This window comes from Glycine max, chromosome 6, assembly GCF_000004515.6.
Source record: "Glycine max cultivar Williams 82 chromosome 6, Glycine_max_v4.0, whole genome shotgun sequence".
Classification (NCBI taxonomy): domain Eukaryota; kingdom Viridiplantae; phylum Streptophyta; class Magnoliopsida; order Fabales; family Fabaceae; genus Glycine; species Glycine max.
Genome location: NC_038242.2, coordinates 12,286,911 through 12,301,568, shown reverse-complemented (window position 1 = coordinate 12,301,568; position 14,658 = coordinate 12,286,911). Strand labels below are relative to the sequence as shown.

The following is a 14,658-nucleotide window of genomic DNA, read 5'->3' as shown; positions in this document are numbered from 1 at the left end:
CATACATGGGGATGCCCCGAAAAAGTTGTTATAAAAGAAAGAGTATTGCGATTATTGACTCGTTTATGGTAAATCCTGTGCATGACAATAAATCCACCATAGAATTTCATAAAATGCACATATGTAAAACTTTTATTGTTAAAACGTATAATAGAGAAGCTATTACCATTTAGAATTCTAGTTAATAATATTAAATCAGGTGTTGTATAAAATAAAAATAAATAAAGGTGACCAACAAAGGCTAGTGCGGAACAAGAGATACTTATAATGAGAATTTTATGTGGGTTTAGAAGGGAGAGAAGATGGTGCTGTGCACACGTTTGTCTTTCAGAAAGAAAGAAAAAAAAATCGAATCATTCAACTTTGACTACGAATATTTCGTCAAAATTCACAGTAACTCCACGGTTAAAATTGACTGAACTAGTTTCAGTCTTTCAGAAACTGTTCTTCATGAGTAAATTTAAAAACTGTTCTTCAGAAACTGTGAATAGTTTCAGAAAGTATTCACAGTAACATACGGATCCGTTTTTTTATCTTTTATTATTTTTTAGTTCATTTACTTACTTTTAAATTTAAAAAATTACAATATTATATAATATTATAACTATATAGTTTGTCAGTTGTATTTTTCAGTAAGCGGGTTACTTACTAGTTATGTATAAAAGTTACAAAATTGTTTAAAAAGAATTTCATAGTGCACCGTGAAATTCAAGGGCTAGAGGTAAAGAGAATTTAAAAAAAAGAAGAAGAAGAAGAAAGAAACAATGAGGTGTACCTTTTCAACTTGAATGGTACGCAGTGTTGGTGAATGATGTACACCAAAATCTTGAGGAATCATCGTTACAGATAGAACAACCTTGTACCAATCACTCTCTCCCAACCAACAAGTTTCGCCAAATGCTGTCCCTACTCCCCAGGCCTTTTTTTTTTTTTTCCTTGTCCTTTCTAGTATTGCTTAACGTTATCACGTGAATGAAATAGATTAACGTAGAAGAGGATAAATATTTTTTTTCACGTTTAATTTGAAAAATAATTAAACAACAATAAAACTTAAACAAAAGAGAAAAGGAAAAAAAAATATGTTTTGTTATTAAAAAAAATTATGTGACAACTTTTTATGTTTATCTCATGTACAAAATATTAAAAATACATATTTATTCTCATTTTTATTTATTTAATAATTTTAAAAATAATTGACTTATATAATCATTTTAAAAAAATAGATTTTTTTATTCAAATCTTTCACACTTTTTATTTCAGTAAATATATTAGATTTGATATATATAAATTTTATTAATATAAAATATTAAAAGAATAATTTAGTAAATTTTATATTATTTTACTTATAATGTCTACTATTTGTCAATATATGATAAAAAATTATCTTATGATTTGTGTCTTTGTGGTTCTTGTGTTGTGTTGTCCAATATCATGGTTTTGACGAATCAAAATCAAACGGATCCTACAGAAGAAAAAAGTTTTGAAATTTCACCTCATTTATTTAGATGAGTAAAGAAAGATAATAAAAACAAATTAGTTTAAATAAATTATTTTTTACTCTTATTTTTTCTTAAAAAAAATTATTTACTGTCTTGTAGTAATTGGGAATACTCAATTTTATCTGGGTATTTTTTTTTTTGAAAAAGAAAGATAAAAAGAAAGAGGAAAACATACTTAAAGAACAGACTTAGTCAAAGGCAATAGTAACATAGTGACGAGGAGAAAACAGTGGGATTGTGAAAATAAGTTAGTTACAAGGAGAAAAGTGCCGACAGTCATTAGGCTAAAAATTAGGAGATAATGTGAACACTTAATCACATAATCTACATGTTTGGTAACTGTATACCTTAGTCATGTAATTTTCCTTCAATGTATGTGGGTTTGTTTTTGTTATTGTTAATAAAAGTGAGAGATACATACCTTCATTGATGCTCCTTGGTTAATATCAATTCCATTTATTTTCTATTCTTGTTTTTTTTTTTTATTGCTTCATGGGTTCTTTAGTTTCTGTATGATTTGGTATAGTGTTTTGATATGGAAAATATGTGTAGGATATGGAAAATTGATTCTTACTTTGGATGAGTAAAAAAAAAATATAATAAAAAGATTTGGAATGCATATTGGTGCCGTGTGACAATTGTTTTCATGTGCAGCCAATGCTAACGTGTAGAGTATGAAAAAGTTTGTTTTGTTTTGTTTTATTAAAACAATAAAAATAAAGAGAAGAGCGGCCATGGAAGGTTTATGAACGCGATCAGGTTTCTTTGGTATCTTCATGTTCTTTGGTTAACATAGATAGAAAAGATGACGTTTTTTTTAAAGCTTTTAAAAAAAAAGAGATTCTGATATGTTTTCTTTATACGGTAGTTTTTAATATATTTTTTTAACTGATGTATGGTTTGTGACATTAATTAAATAATATTTTTACCTTTAATGTCAGTTAAACCATTAAAATTTATAGAATAATAATTTCTTATCTTAAACTTTTGTGTTTAGAGTTGTTTTCTTTTTTTGAAAAATATTATTTTTAAAACATGCGATAGCATTAATTGAATAGTCATTCTATATAGTGGAGTTAGTCATTTGTTAGCTTAAATCTTTATGGAATGTTTTTTTTTTTCTTACAATAACAATGATAATAATGAAAAAAAAACTTTCTATTGGGGTAAAATAAACATTTTTAAAGTTATATATATTTTTGTACAATCAATTATTGGTACTGTTTGTAACGGGCGTTATCAAATGCTAATATCTTCTTTATACCTAATTGATTGCAAGGACCAATTTTGAAATAAAGGTTTTCCAATATTTTCCTAGACGGCTCCATATTAATACATAAAATGTTCCATAGACGGCTAGAAGCAAAGTAAACATATAATCGTTAGTAAAGGAAACTCCATAAACTAACAAAAACTCATTGGAACAAAAATCAATTGGGTTATCTTCTTTTTTTAATCTATACCTATCGTATAAGTTAACTAATATTCACAAAAATAAATGTTACAATATAAAAAAGGCTCATGATTCCGGTGGCCTGACTCTACAAGCAGACCACTCTTTAATCGGTGACATACTAAAGTGTAAATGTACAAACTCGTGGAACATGTCAACAATGTTTGACATCTATATCATGAATTTAGTAATGATGCATACTTCTAGGTGAGCATCTAACTCCATGCTTCGATCTTTTTCTGCAGGTTATTCTAGTAATCCAAGGCCTTGAAATTCTTCTATGAATGTCCATCTTTTACCAGACAAAGAAAGATCCTATGTTTCTTGCAAAGTCACTCATATGAAGACAAAACCAAAGAGCCTTGAATGCAAAAGTACCAGGTTATTCTGCACCTCATAAATCCAAGACAATGTCCTAAAGCCTAATGGGAAGTCCAAAGTTGTGGAATGTCTTGATGGTTCCATCACAACCAGCTGCCACAATGGATAGTCCCCATGTTTCTGATACATGTTTTTCATGGGAAGGATCTTTGGTACATAGCTTCTGGTGATCAAATTCAACTTCTACAAGAGGTAGATCCCAACGGGGAAGCGTCTCCTCAGGCCATGTGACCGAACCGCGGCATGAGCCATCAATGGAGAACCAACTTCCGAAAGAAAATCGTTCCGACTCCCTAACGCCATGAGATGCCTCTAGTTGGTGTTGTGACGATGAATGGTGGGCAAAATCATTGGAAGAGCCACTTTGTTCTTCTGCACTCATGCAAGACCAAGGTAATGCAACAGTAACCCCTTCAGAGCCGAAGTGCTCACAGGAATATTTGGATTTTGTCTGTTTGGAAGAAGCGTTTCCCAAGTCATTGAAGTTCCAAATATACACACGCGAGTCCCCTCCAACTGAAACTATATGTTCTCCACCAGAGGTAAATGAACCAGACATCTGACTTCCGGATCTTGGAAGGCCTGCAAATAGTAGCATGATCAACCAACTTAGAATATTCCATGTAAACTGAGTATCAAGAATGTAATGTAGGTGGTGGAAACAAGTTCCATCTTAAATTTATCAATGTTCTAGTGGGTTTTGCAATCATGTACAATCCACATGTTAGTATAGGTTAAGTCAAAAGATCTCATAAGGAACCCACCTCTTAAAGATACCAAATTGGTAGTTTAAAAAAATGGAAAGCATGCATATGTTTAAGGATCAAATACATTATTCTTAATTGGAGAAATTAAGTAATGTCAGCATGGAAAAAGCCGAATGTAATCAAAGTTACCAGGCCCTTAACTGCAGATTAGTAAATTATATTACCTAATAGAAGGACAGATACAATGCCGTACTGATGTAGTTTAACTTCAACAACTTAAGAATTTAGATTTCTAATCAATCTGTAAATGGAAAATAAAGATTTTCCATACAATTTGATATGCGTATTACTTTTGATAAGATAGACAGGGTGGGCATTCAAATTAAAGCTGATACTATGTTTTTCTAATTTCTAAAACAATCGCTCAAGTCTAAAACTAGCAGTATGCAACAGTGTAAGGGCACCAGATCAGCAGATCATACTCTAAAATCATGCAACTGTTTAAAGATATTAACTAATTCAACAATCATGAGGTTGACTTTCATTGCTTAGTGCCCTACCTTTATATGTCTGAACAAATTCAGTGCCTTCCAATATTCTAACTCGGGAATCTTCAGATGTAATCATAACTCTCTGATGGTTTTTCTGAGAAAACTGCAATCAAATAAAGGTATTGAAATGTTAACAAAGTAAGTGAAAAGTACTTACAGAATTTCAGCAGTGATAAAGTTTCAAGGATAAAACCTGAATGCCTGTAATCTTGTTGCCAGATGTACTCTTCTTTCCATTGACATGAATCTTAGTCTCAAGCTGGAAATGTTTGCCTGAACCATTAGAAATCAAATTTAGAGACTTTAGATCATGCTATTTTCTATTTTTCTCCCTGCTAAAGGGAGTTCATGACTTTATTAACTAGTAATCCACAAGCTAATACCTGAGGCAACATAAAAGCGGCAAGTGCCTGGGAGGGAACCGACTACAAACCCCTGCACAATTACATAGCCATAGGTTCAATATCTTATGAAGAAAAGAATCCAGAATTGTGATAGTAACAACTAACAAGAAATACAAAGTCACAGAGATTCAGTCAAGAATTCACAACATACTTTTCCATCTGGCCGGTAACTTATAGCACTAATCACATCTCTTATGTCTGCCCAGTCAACAACTCGTTCTTCATGTATCCCCCATATTCGGACTTTGCCGTCTATGGAACCACTGATGAAGTAATTTTCATCAACAGGGTTGAATTGAATACAAGTCACTGTTTCCATGTGAAAAAAAGACAGAATTATTATTATACTTGTTTGATAAAGATATTGCAATATTTCACATTCTAGCAAAGTATGAAAATGAACAAAGCATATGTTGTAAATAATACTTACCATAGTCTTTGTGATGGAAAACACTTAGACATTGACTACAACCAATTTTCCACAAGCGAACAGTTTTATCCGAAGAAGATGAAAGGAGAGTCTGCAAGAGGAATTCGAGATCAGATTTAACAGAATTTGCAAACAGAACAAACATAAATCATAGCACAAGAGGGGTGCAGAAATAACAAGCTTCTGAAAGTTAAACTCACATCTGAATTGGACCAAGCCAAATCCAAGACATCACTGGCATGACCAGAAAATTCATGCAACGGTGATTCCTCAATTTTGAAAATCTTACTGGGAAGAACGACGAAGGACTGGCTTGAGTGTTTCTTCTGAGAACTAGAGAAGTCATGTTTCACTTTGTTAGCTGCACTGTCTTCTGCATTGAAGCAAATACTAGATGTATTGAGTGTTTTTACACGCCATATGCGTATAACACCATCTTCACCTCCACTAGCTAGATATTGGCCATTGGGACTAAACTTCATAGTCCAAATTAGGCCTTTGTGAGCTCTAATCTCTTGTCCAATATACAGTGCACTGAGCTCCATCCACCTCTTCTTATTCTGCCTAACATTTATTCTTCGAGTTTTATTTGTCGATGAATTCAATTTTGATCTGACTTTACCCCCACCTCCTTTCTTGCTGCTTATAAAGTGCTTCCACCAGTTTTTCTTCTCCTTTTCCCCCATATACTTTTCTCGAACCTCGGCTTTTCTATGTCTAACCTCTTGATCTGTACAAGAAACCTCATAAACCTTCCCTTCAAAACATGATTCATCTTTGGGGCACCCCTTATGTTCATCAAACAAGCCTTGTGCCTCAGAAGTGGCCTCGCTGCCCGAGAGAACCAGCTCAGAAACTTGATCATCATCAGGCAAGATACAACTACAAGAAGCATTTGACACTGCCCCACTATCCCTGATCCTCTCTAGTCCCAATCTCTCCGATGAATCATCAGAACTCATCACATTATTTTCTTGAGAACAAACCTTGGAAGATCCATCACCCAACCCCATCTCCTGCAAAAACTTTTCCCTTCTTTCCATCACACTCACAGGCTCATTCACCCAAATCTCATAACCAAACTCTTGTTCTGTCAAAACAGAATCTCGGGTTGGTGAGAAACAATCCACTGAGTCAAAGAACACATCACTATCTCCTTCATCAGAGATCAGCATAGCGTGCACTCAAACACAAAAGTCCCACATAAGAAGAAGCAAAAAATGCCACCTCCAACCCTTCCCCTTACTATCAAATTCCCTGCTTTTAAATATCACAACCCCAAAATCAAGGGACCAACCGAGTTTCACTCGCTGATGGAGCAAAACTCAACAGAATATATAAAATGACACCACCACAAACAAGGACCAAGTACGAGGAACCTCTCAACAACTCAACAAAAACAGCCAATGACAACTCTTGTTGGCATGTTGGAAACCCTCCCGAAACCAGGATCCCAATACTTTAAAAAACAATAAATAAAAAGAACAATAAATTATTCCCCAAACTCAAACCCCAATAACACCACTATAGAATAACCAAAAACCGGGAAGATACACATCAAGAAGCCAAAACCTTTTGGAGTTGAAACACTATACCCCTCTTGAATCCCAAGCTACCACCCCAAAATTCAACACGAGCACCGACCCTCCAGCAATGTTGGCCACAACACCAAGTCAAGGGTCATAAAAACAAGTGCAGTGAACCGAACCAAGGTTCAAGACACGAGAGAAACTGGCGGAAGAAGGAAAGTGGTGTCACCCAGAAAACAAACCAAACCAAAAACAAGTCTTTCTTTCACCTCGAGATTGAAGAGTGAAAACTGCACGCACGAGCGACACACAAGCGGCGCGGCGCGGTAAACAAGATGTTACTGTTCTCTGCACTCTGCTGCAACTACAACAACTACAACAACAACCACTCTACAACAACACCTTCATGCTTTGCTGTTATGTAATGTAATCCCCACCTATTATCTCTCTCTATGTCATCATAACTAACCAAAGAGAGAAAATTTCAGCGTTAGTTTATAAATTAGTAATCATCAAATAGTGACACAGGTTTAAACATTGACCGCATTATATAATATTAACAATAACAACAATAATAATAATAAAGTTGTGGTATTGTTACTACATTAAAAGTGAAGAGACAAAAAGTACAGAATTTTTAAAAGCATTTCGCTTTCGAGGGAAAGGACCTGCTACATGAAAAGAATATGCCTACATCAAGCATAAGTGTTGTATTGTTGTGACAAGGCTGAACCAGAAACCACAGATCAAAGTTCAGATTTCAGACAAATTCAATTCAACCACAGCAGGATCCAACTCCATGGTCTTTTCATCATTCCAAATGTTTTTTTTTTTCATTCTTATAATAATAATAATAAAAATCTTCTTTTTATTTGCTCTGAGTTTGTTGTTGGTGAAGAGAATGACAATAACAAACAAATAGCGCCTTAATTATAAAGTAATTAAGAGCTGTACAGCTACATAATTCCATGGTTGATGGTTCCTGGCATTGTGTGTTTAAGACGCATTAATGGCTATAAGAGGAGTCCTAGAGATAACATAACAAGTGAAAATAGATACTAAATGGTATGTGTGTAGTGTAGGCACAAGTAGAAGTAGTAGTAGTACTGGGGGCTATGGAAGTGCCCTTTTACCCTTCCTAGAGAAAGAGAAAGCGATGAGTCGAAAGTGTGAAGACCTAAGAGTGATATAGGTGCCCGAGCCACCATAGGGGTTCCCTTATTGCAGCAAATCATTATAGCACCGACTCACTTCCTCTGCAATGCAGTTCAGATTTTAATTTCTTGGCCTTCGTGTAATGTTTTTTCCTTCCTTCCACCATTAATGCGAGGTTGTTGGTATTATGCAACAAAAATAATTCACCTTAATGGTGGGAAGGTAGTGTTAACAAATATCTTTCATCTGAATTAAAAGAATAAAAATTTATGAACAAGTATTTTAAAATTTTTTTAATCAACATCTTAAGAAGAAGGAATTTTTTTATTGAAATGTAGAAAATTATGCTGTTGATTATTTTTTTATGATTTTTATAATAGTTTTTTTCTTTTTTAATTTTTTAATTAATCACATAAGAATTAGCAAGATGCTTGTAGTAATACTCACTTCATACTAGTACCTCTCTTGTTGCTTTTTTTTTTTTACCTCTTTTTTTATATTTCCTTTTTCGTATGATATAGGTTTGCACAAAACATTACTACTATTCTTAGCGATGTTGGTTCACTACCTGCTAACGAGCTGACCGTGTCTGACCTTCTGTTCTGCGTTATTCGGCATCAAGATGAATTTACTACTATCGGAACATGATTCTTTACAGTTAAAATTTTAACTACAGTCATCTGAATTTTTGTAAATATTCTTTAATTTTCAAATTCAAAATAGTGCGTGTGTGAATATAAATTTCAATAATGTGGCTAATTTAAATATGTATTTTAATAATGTTGAATAATTTAAAATTGAATGTATCTAAATTTAAGACAAACTAACTTTAGCTGTCATTCACGATGAGAAGAAACGTTGTCATCTCTGATAACAAGGGACAACGTAGAGGATCGTATTTATTAATTAGTTATGGAAAAATGTTAAATGTACACCGTGTATAAAATGACAGGGATAATCGGAGAAAGAGATAAAAGAAAGAAAAAAAAAAAGAATGATTAGCAGAAATGATATGTCTTCTGTACATAAGAAAAAAAGGAAAAATGATGCGTTAAGAAGTAAACTTTTTTAAAAAATAAACTAAGATAAAAAAAAGAGAAAGAAATTGAATGTATGAATACAATAATTTTTATACATGGTTAATTAATTATGATTTTAAAGATAATGATTAAAATAGCAAAATTTATTATACATAATATTTTTTTATTAATTTATACATAATAATTTTATAATTAAATAACATTATAATTCTTTTTACTACATTAATGCATAAACTATTCATCCCTATTATTATTTATATACCTTGACTTCCATGCTAATGACATGGAAAGGACCTTTCTCTGTTATCACTTTCTATCCCCCCGAGCAATCAGATCTCTGGAACTGGAAGCCAATCAGGATTTTCACCCCTTTCTCAAAAGGAGTTTCAGCATTTTAAAAATAAAATAAAAAATAAAAAAAACTTCTTTGAAACTGGACTTTTCCAATTTTGGGTGGATTTTCTTAGCAACAAGCCACTACAAGAAACCCACGTGACTAACTTGAAGGACCCATCATTAAGAAGCAATTGAAGTGCTAGTTCTCACGGTGTGGTATTTATATAATAATAATAATAATAATAATAATAATAATATAATAGCCATTGAAAGGACTACCTAAGCAGAATGTGGCCAAGCAATTTCTCTGTCACAATTTAGTTTGTTTATGCAAAAGAGTTTTGAATCCCTCTGTAAGAAACGAGGAAGCTGTGGTGTCCGGCAAAACAGAATGGAAGATGGTGCATGACATGTGTCTTTAGGAAAAAAAATCGGTGAAAATTAAAATGCATATGATAAGATAGATCATAGTATACATCATTTTCACCTCTTAGCACCCTTCGAACCTTCCAAAACCTCCCTCCAATGTCACAACTCACGCTTTCACTCGCCCCTTGATTCTAGATTTTTCCGATTCATCTTCTTCCAGGTAGAGTTTAATTTTAAAAAAGTGCTTGTACATTAGTATAAAGTATTTTATTTCAAGCATACATTGAAAAATTAATTTCTTTAGTTCAAGGGACTGGAAAAAATTAAAATGGCAAGAGAAGTGAAAAATGCTGGACAATGTAGAGACGAGGATAATTAAAACAGTGAATTAATTTGTTTGAGAAATATCATGGACCTTGGTAGGTGTATGACACTAATAAGTGTGGAGCCACTGCCACTGGAGTGTAGGGTGAGAAGCCCCTTTCAGTTCTGAAATTTTTGCTTCATTATCTGTTTAATGTTATCCCAAACCGCACAAGCACTAGCTGTAATGTAATGGATGTTTCAGAATCTTGCACTCGTGTTGCTTCGTGTGCCAACTTGTGTTGTGTTCTACTACGTGCGTTACCATGTGCCCGCAATAATTAAAATTAATTAATATAAAAAATATATTGTGAAATACTTATATTAATTGTAAGAACTCTGACACATATCTCTTCTATGTCAATAAAACATGTATATAATAGAGTATCCATTAGCGAATCATTCACATGCTCAATCAGGTCCTTTTTAAGTATGCTTTTTGTTGATTAGTTGTATTTTATATGTGTAAGGTAAGTGAACAAAAATTAATTAAATAAGATAATTGAAGATAATCATCAAGCAATCATATCTACCATTTAATACTATTGATGTGTGGGTGTTTTTTATTTTGGTAAATAATGTGAGTGTGTGTTTACTGTGTTACTTCTTTTTTCTTTCTTTTTTTGTTGAAAAAACTACGTAAAATTTATGAGGGTTTGGATTGGTGGAATGTAAGAGGCCAATGAAGGTGAAGAAGCCTTCAAGAAAAATGGCTCGACCCAGAATGAATGAATGAAATCTAACATAGCCGCCACTGCAAAGTTCCATTTAAACTGTTAAGTGCAAAGACAAGAGAAGTGAGAATTCTCTCACATGCATGCTCGATGCCCTTTTACTCTTGAATGACAAGACGAGAAGGCTTATTTGAGCTTTAAGACCTAAATCTATGTCGCATTTGCAAATTAAAAAACATAAAAATCAGTGCACTATAGCAGATTTGATGCTACGAGGACACCTTTTGGTATCATTAAAATGACCCTTGTGTTGTATATATAGCATAGTGATTTTCACTTGGATTTTTTCAGAAAAAAATACATTAAAAATGGAATATGAATAATTAATTCTACTAAGTTGGTCGCCAATTTCAATCGCAGACCAAGCATTGCTCACCATGGAGCAGTAACAAATTTAAATTATTAGGCGTTTGCAATGCCAATCATGGTATTTGATTTCCCTACTCTCTTGGGTCGCATTCACTTTCTTGTTTTGCTTTTACAATAATGCTTCCGCAAATATCACAAAGCTAGAAAGATCAGAGGGAAAAAAAGATGAGGAAGAAAACAAGATAGGTGATACCACTCTCCAGAAAATAGTGAGTTGCACTTCAAGAGGTTTCCTTTCTATATTTGCTTTCATCCCACAAAACAATAAAGTCAAGCAAATGGAGGGAGACATAGGGAAAATAGGCACAGGAGGAGCAACAGGGTATGTGAAATTGACACACACAAAGTTTTTCAAAAGCCAGAGGAAGCTTCATTCGTTCATATTAATTCATGGAGCACAGAAACAGAGGAAATTAAAAGGGTATACTGTAATTAACTAAGAACAAGAGAATAGAGATAGGAGTAGTATGAGTTGAGCAGTGTAGTGAGCACTAACCTCTAGGGACCCAGCACAGCACTCTTTGGCTCTTGGAAAGTTGAAACCCTTTGTAGTTTGTAGTAGGACTCAGATTGCAATCAAAGACACACAGGGCAAAGCAGTGTCATAATTGATGTCTTATATATAGGAGTTATGTACTGTCGGTATATATATAATTCGTGCTTGTAAGAAGGAACTAGGCCAGTTTGGTTTTCTCGTTCTCCCACAAATTACATGGATATGGTGTTGGGATGGAAGGATTTTGAAAGAGAAATGCAATTTTCAAGTGGATATAAAATGTTATATATCAAAATAATTTATTTGAATGTTAAAAGTTTTAAAATAGTAAACTTTTTATAAGGGTTTTCTTTTAGAGAGTTTTTTTTTTCTTTTTAAAATAATAAAAAAGATATTTTTTTTTGTAAAATAAAATAAATTTAAATAATACTTACAATTGACGATTTTTTTAAAAAAAAACTTCTATAATCTCAAAATATTATATATATATATATATATATATATTATTTTCCAAAATTTCAGTGTATTATTTTGTTTTTGTCATTATAATGAGAAGTATTTGTTAATTTTGTTAATGATAAATCTTTATATTAGAATTTGGTCAAAAGCTATTAATTTTCAGCCAAGACACAAAATTATATACTCAATACTATAACTCATAGTAAAATGTTGATGAATTTTTTTATTAATTTTTTTTAGAATATATTGAAAACAATACTACTTTTTTTTTATAAATTCAATTATAGAGTATTTATATAAGATGCGGGAGAGACATTTTGTGTTTTGGTAGTTAATGTTTTAAAGCATATAATTATAAATTATTTGTATAAATTTTAATTTGTTGGATGAATTTTATATTTCTGTCAACTAAATCATTGACGCAAGATGAAATAGTAACAATCACGCATTATAAGTAAAATTAGTCTCAATAAATAAGTTGAGGGACATTCATAATCTTGCAAGAAAGAATTTTTTTTTTATCACCCTTTTCTTATTAAATATATAAGTCTAACTTCATCATTAAATTGGCAAAAAAAAAATCATCACTAAATATAACTCTACATAACTCTACGCTTTTATTATTATTTATTTTTTTCTTGTTAAATAGTACAATCATAAATCATGTCAAAATCTCAACTACTCAATAATGTTATAGCCATTGATTACTTTTAAACTAGTTTACTTTTTAGGCGAAAAAAATTGTATAATTAATCGTTTGATTCTTTTTTCAAATTATTTTTTGAGCTTTTAGTTAAAAACTGGATAAACTGTTTTTAGTAAAATTTCATATTAAAACATAAAAAATTAAATTACTTCATCTATAATTTTTTTTTAAAAATGTTCAAATTATTTTATAAAATAAAAAAATATTTAATTTTTTTTTTCATTTTAAATTTCTTAAAATTTTAAAATATTTTTTTCAAACACTACACCAAAGGTCGGAAAAACATTTGATAAAATAATCCATAATTCCATAGTACTAGAATTATTAGGAAAAGCGTGGAAGTGTGGAAGCCACGGAGTCTAATAGCGTTCTAGCACTAGCATCCCTAGTAGTTCGGGTCAAATCTCTCCCCAATCTTCTCTCGATTTCTTCTCATTTAAAACCAAAAAGTTTTAATACTAACCCCATTTTTATAATCCACAGTCCGCAGGGACATTTTGTTCTTGCAATTGGATGTCTTTGACTTGTTATTTCGTTTCCATGCAAATACTCAACTTTATATTAAAGTAGAAAAGAAAACATAAAAAAAATTGTTTGAGTTTATAGTTTTGCTAACACATTGCTTAATGCCATTTGTTAAATGCTTTTAATTTTACTTATGGAAAATAATTGTGTTCTTAACTTACTAATTTGCGGCCCTAAAAAAAACTTATTAATTTGTGTTTGACTTTGTTTATTTTCAACTTAGAAAATTTCGCACAAATTTTCTTTAGAAAGAATTATTTCACTGCATTCAGATTAATAAATAATACAATTAATTTGTGTTTTGGATATCTATCTTTAAATGCAAAGAAAAAAAAAACAGGGAGGTCATGATTAGTGATTCATGAACAATACCCAACAATTAATTTACAAAATGATAAATGTTAAATTGTTACTAATTGTTCTAAACAGATGTTTATTAGGTTATAGCGTAATTGTCTCATCAAAACTCTTTAATAATATAACAAATGATTGAATTATCAATGTCACTATTACATTGTTAATTAATGTTGTTATTACTTTTTTTTTCTTTTTTTTAAGCAATGAAAGGACGTTGTTATTACTTAATAATAAGGACCAATGATATAAAAAAATAATTTAAAATTTTGATTGGTAAAAATTTAGATTAGACTAAAAATAAAAATTTGAATAAGTTTAGAGACTAAAATAATAATAAATCCTATATTTAACTAATTAATATAACAAACAAATACTGCAGGTAGTCTGATATAGCCATATTCCTAAGAAGCATGACCGCATGTGATCAAAGGCTTGCTAGAGTTGGATATGTATATACACGAGTTAAGTCTTTCATCCAATGTATGAGAGTTTTAAAGTTCATTTGTTTCAAAGTTAAATAAAGTTAATCTAATTTTTTAAATATAATTACTATGTCTGTATAAATTAATATTAACCATAAATTCTAAGTTAAAACATGCTAATAAAGAAAAAGACCAATCCTGTATGTAAAACAAAGAATCCTCTCTATTTGATAACGGCATTTACAGCTTGAAAAGTTGAGAGGGAGGTGTAGTCCCTAAAGATCGATGAATCCACCCATGATTTAACTTCAAATAAACACAGTCTAAGACAGTACTATGCAGAGCTCCAATCACGAGACTTTGGATTGTTTAA

At 31.7% G+C, this 14,658-nt stretch overlaps 1 protein-coding gene across 2 annotated transcripts; it reads right to left on the bottom strand.

The window, feature by feature from the left end:
• Positions 1–2,933: 2,933 nt before the first annotated feature.
• Positions 2,934–12,075, bottom strand: LOC100801576 (WD repeat-containing protein YMR102C). 2 transcript variants are annotated; one of them, XM_006581693.4, is made up of 8 exons: positions 11,817–12,075; positions 5,626–7,418; positions 5,426–5,516; positions 5,147–5,304; positions 4,975–5,026; positions 4,785–4,864; positions 4,601–4,694; positions 2,934–3,915 (listed from the first exon to the last, which is right to left on the bottom strand). In XM_006581693.4, the coding sequence occupies exons 2-8, from the start codon at positions 6,598–6,600 to the stop codon at positions 3,368–3,370; spliced, it is 1,998 nt and encodes a 665-aa protein (XP_006581756.1). In that variant the 5' UTR covers positions 6,601–7,418; positions 11,817–12,075; the 3' UTR covers positions 2,934–3,367. The 2 variants fall into 2 exon arrangements, with proteins under 2 accessions (XP_006581756.1, XP_006581755.1); XM_006581692.4 differs by lacking the exon at positions 11,817–12,075 and adding an exon at positions 7,623–9,057.
• Positions 12,076–14,658: the final 2,583 nt, after the last annotated feature.

Bases quoted from the DNA above. Each gene is read 5' to 3' on its own strand.
- LOC100801576 (XM_006581693.4), bottom strand. From the start codon at position 6,600: ATGCTGATCTCTGATGAAGGAGATAGTGATGTGTTCTTTGACTCAGTG. The intron at 5,305-5,425 runs GTAAGTATTATT...ACATGGAAACAG, and splicing joins TTTCCATCACAAAGACTATG to TGACTTGTATTCAATTCAAC. The intron at 4,695-4,784 runs GTTTTATCCTTG...ATTTGATTGCAG, and splicing joins ACAAGATTACAGGCATTCAG to TTTTCTCAGAAAAACCATCA.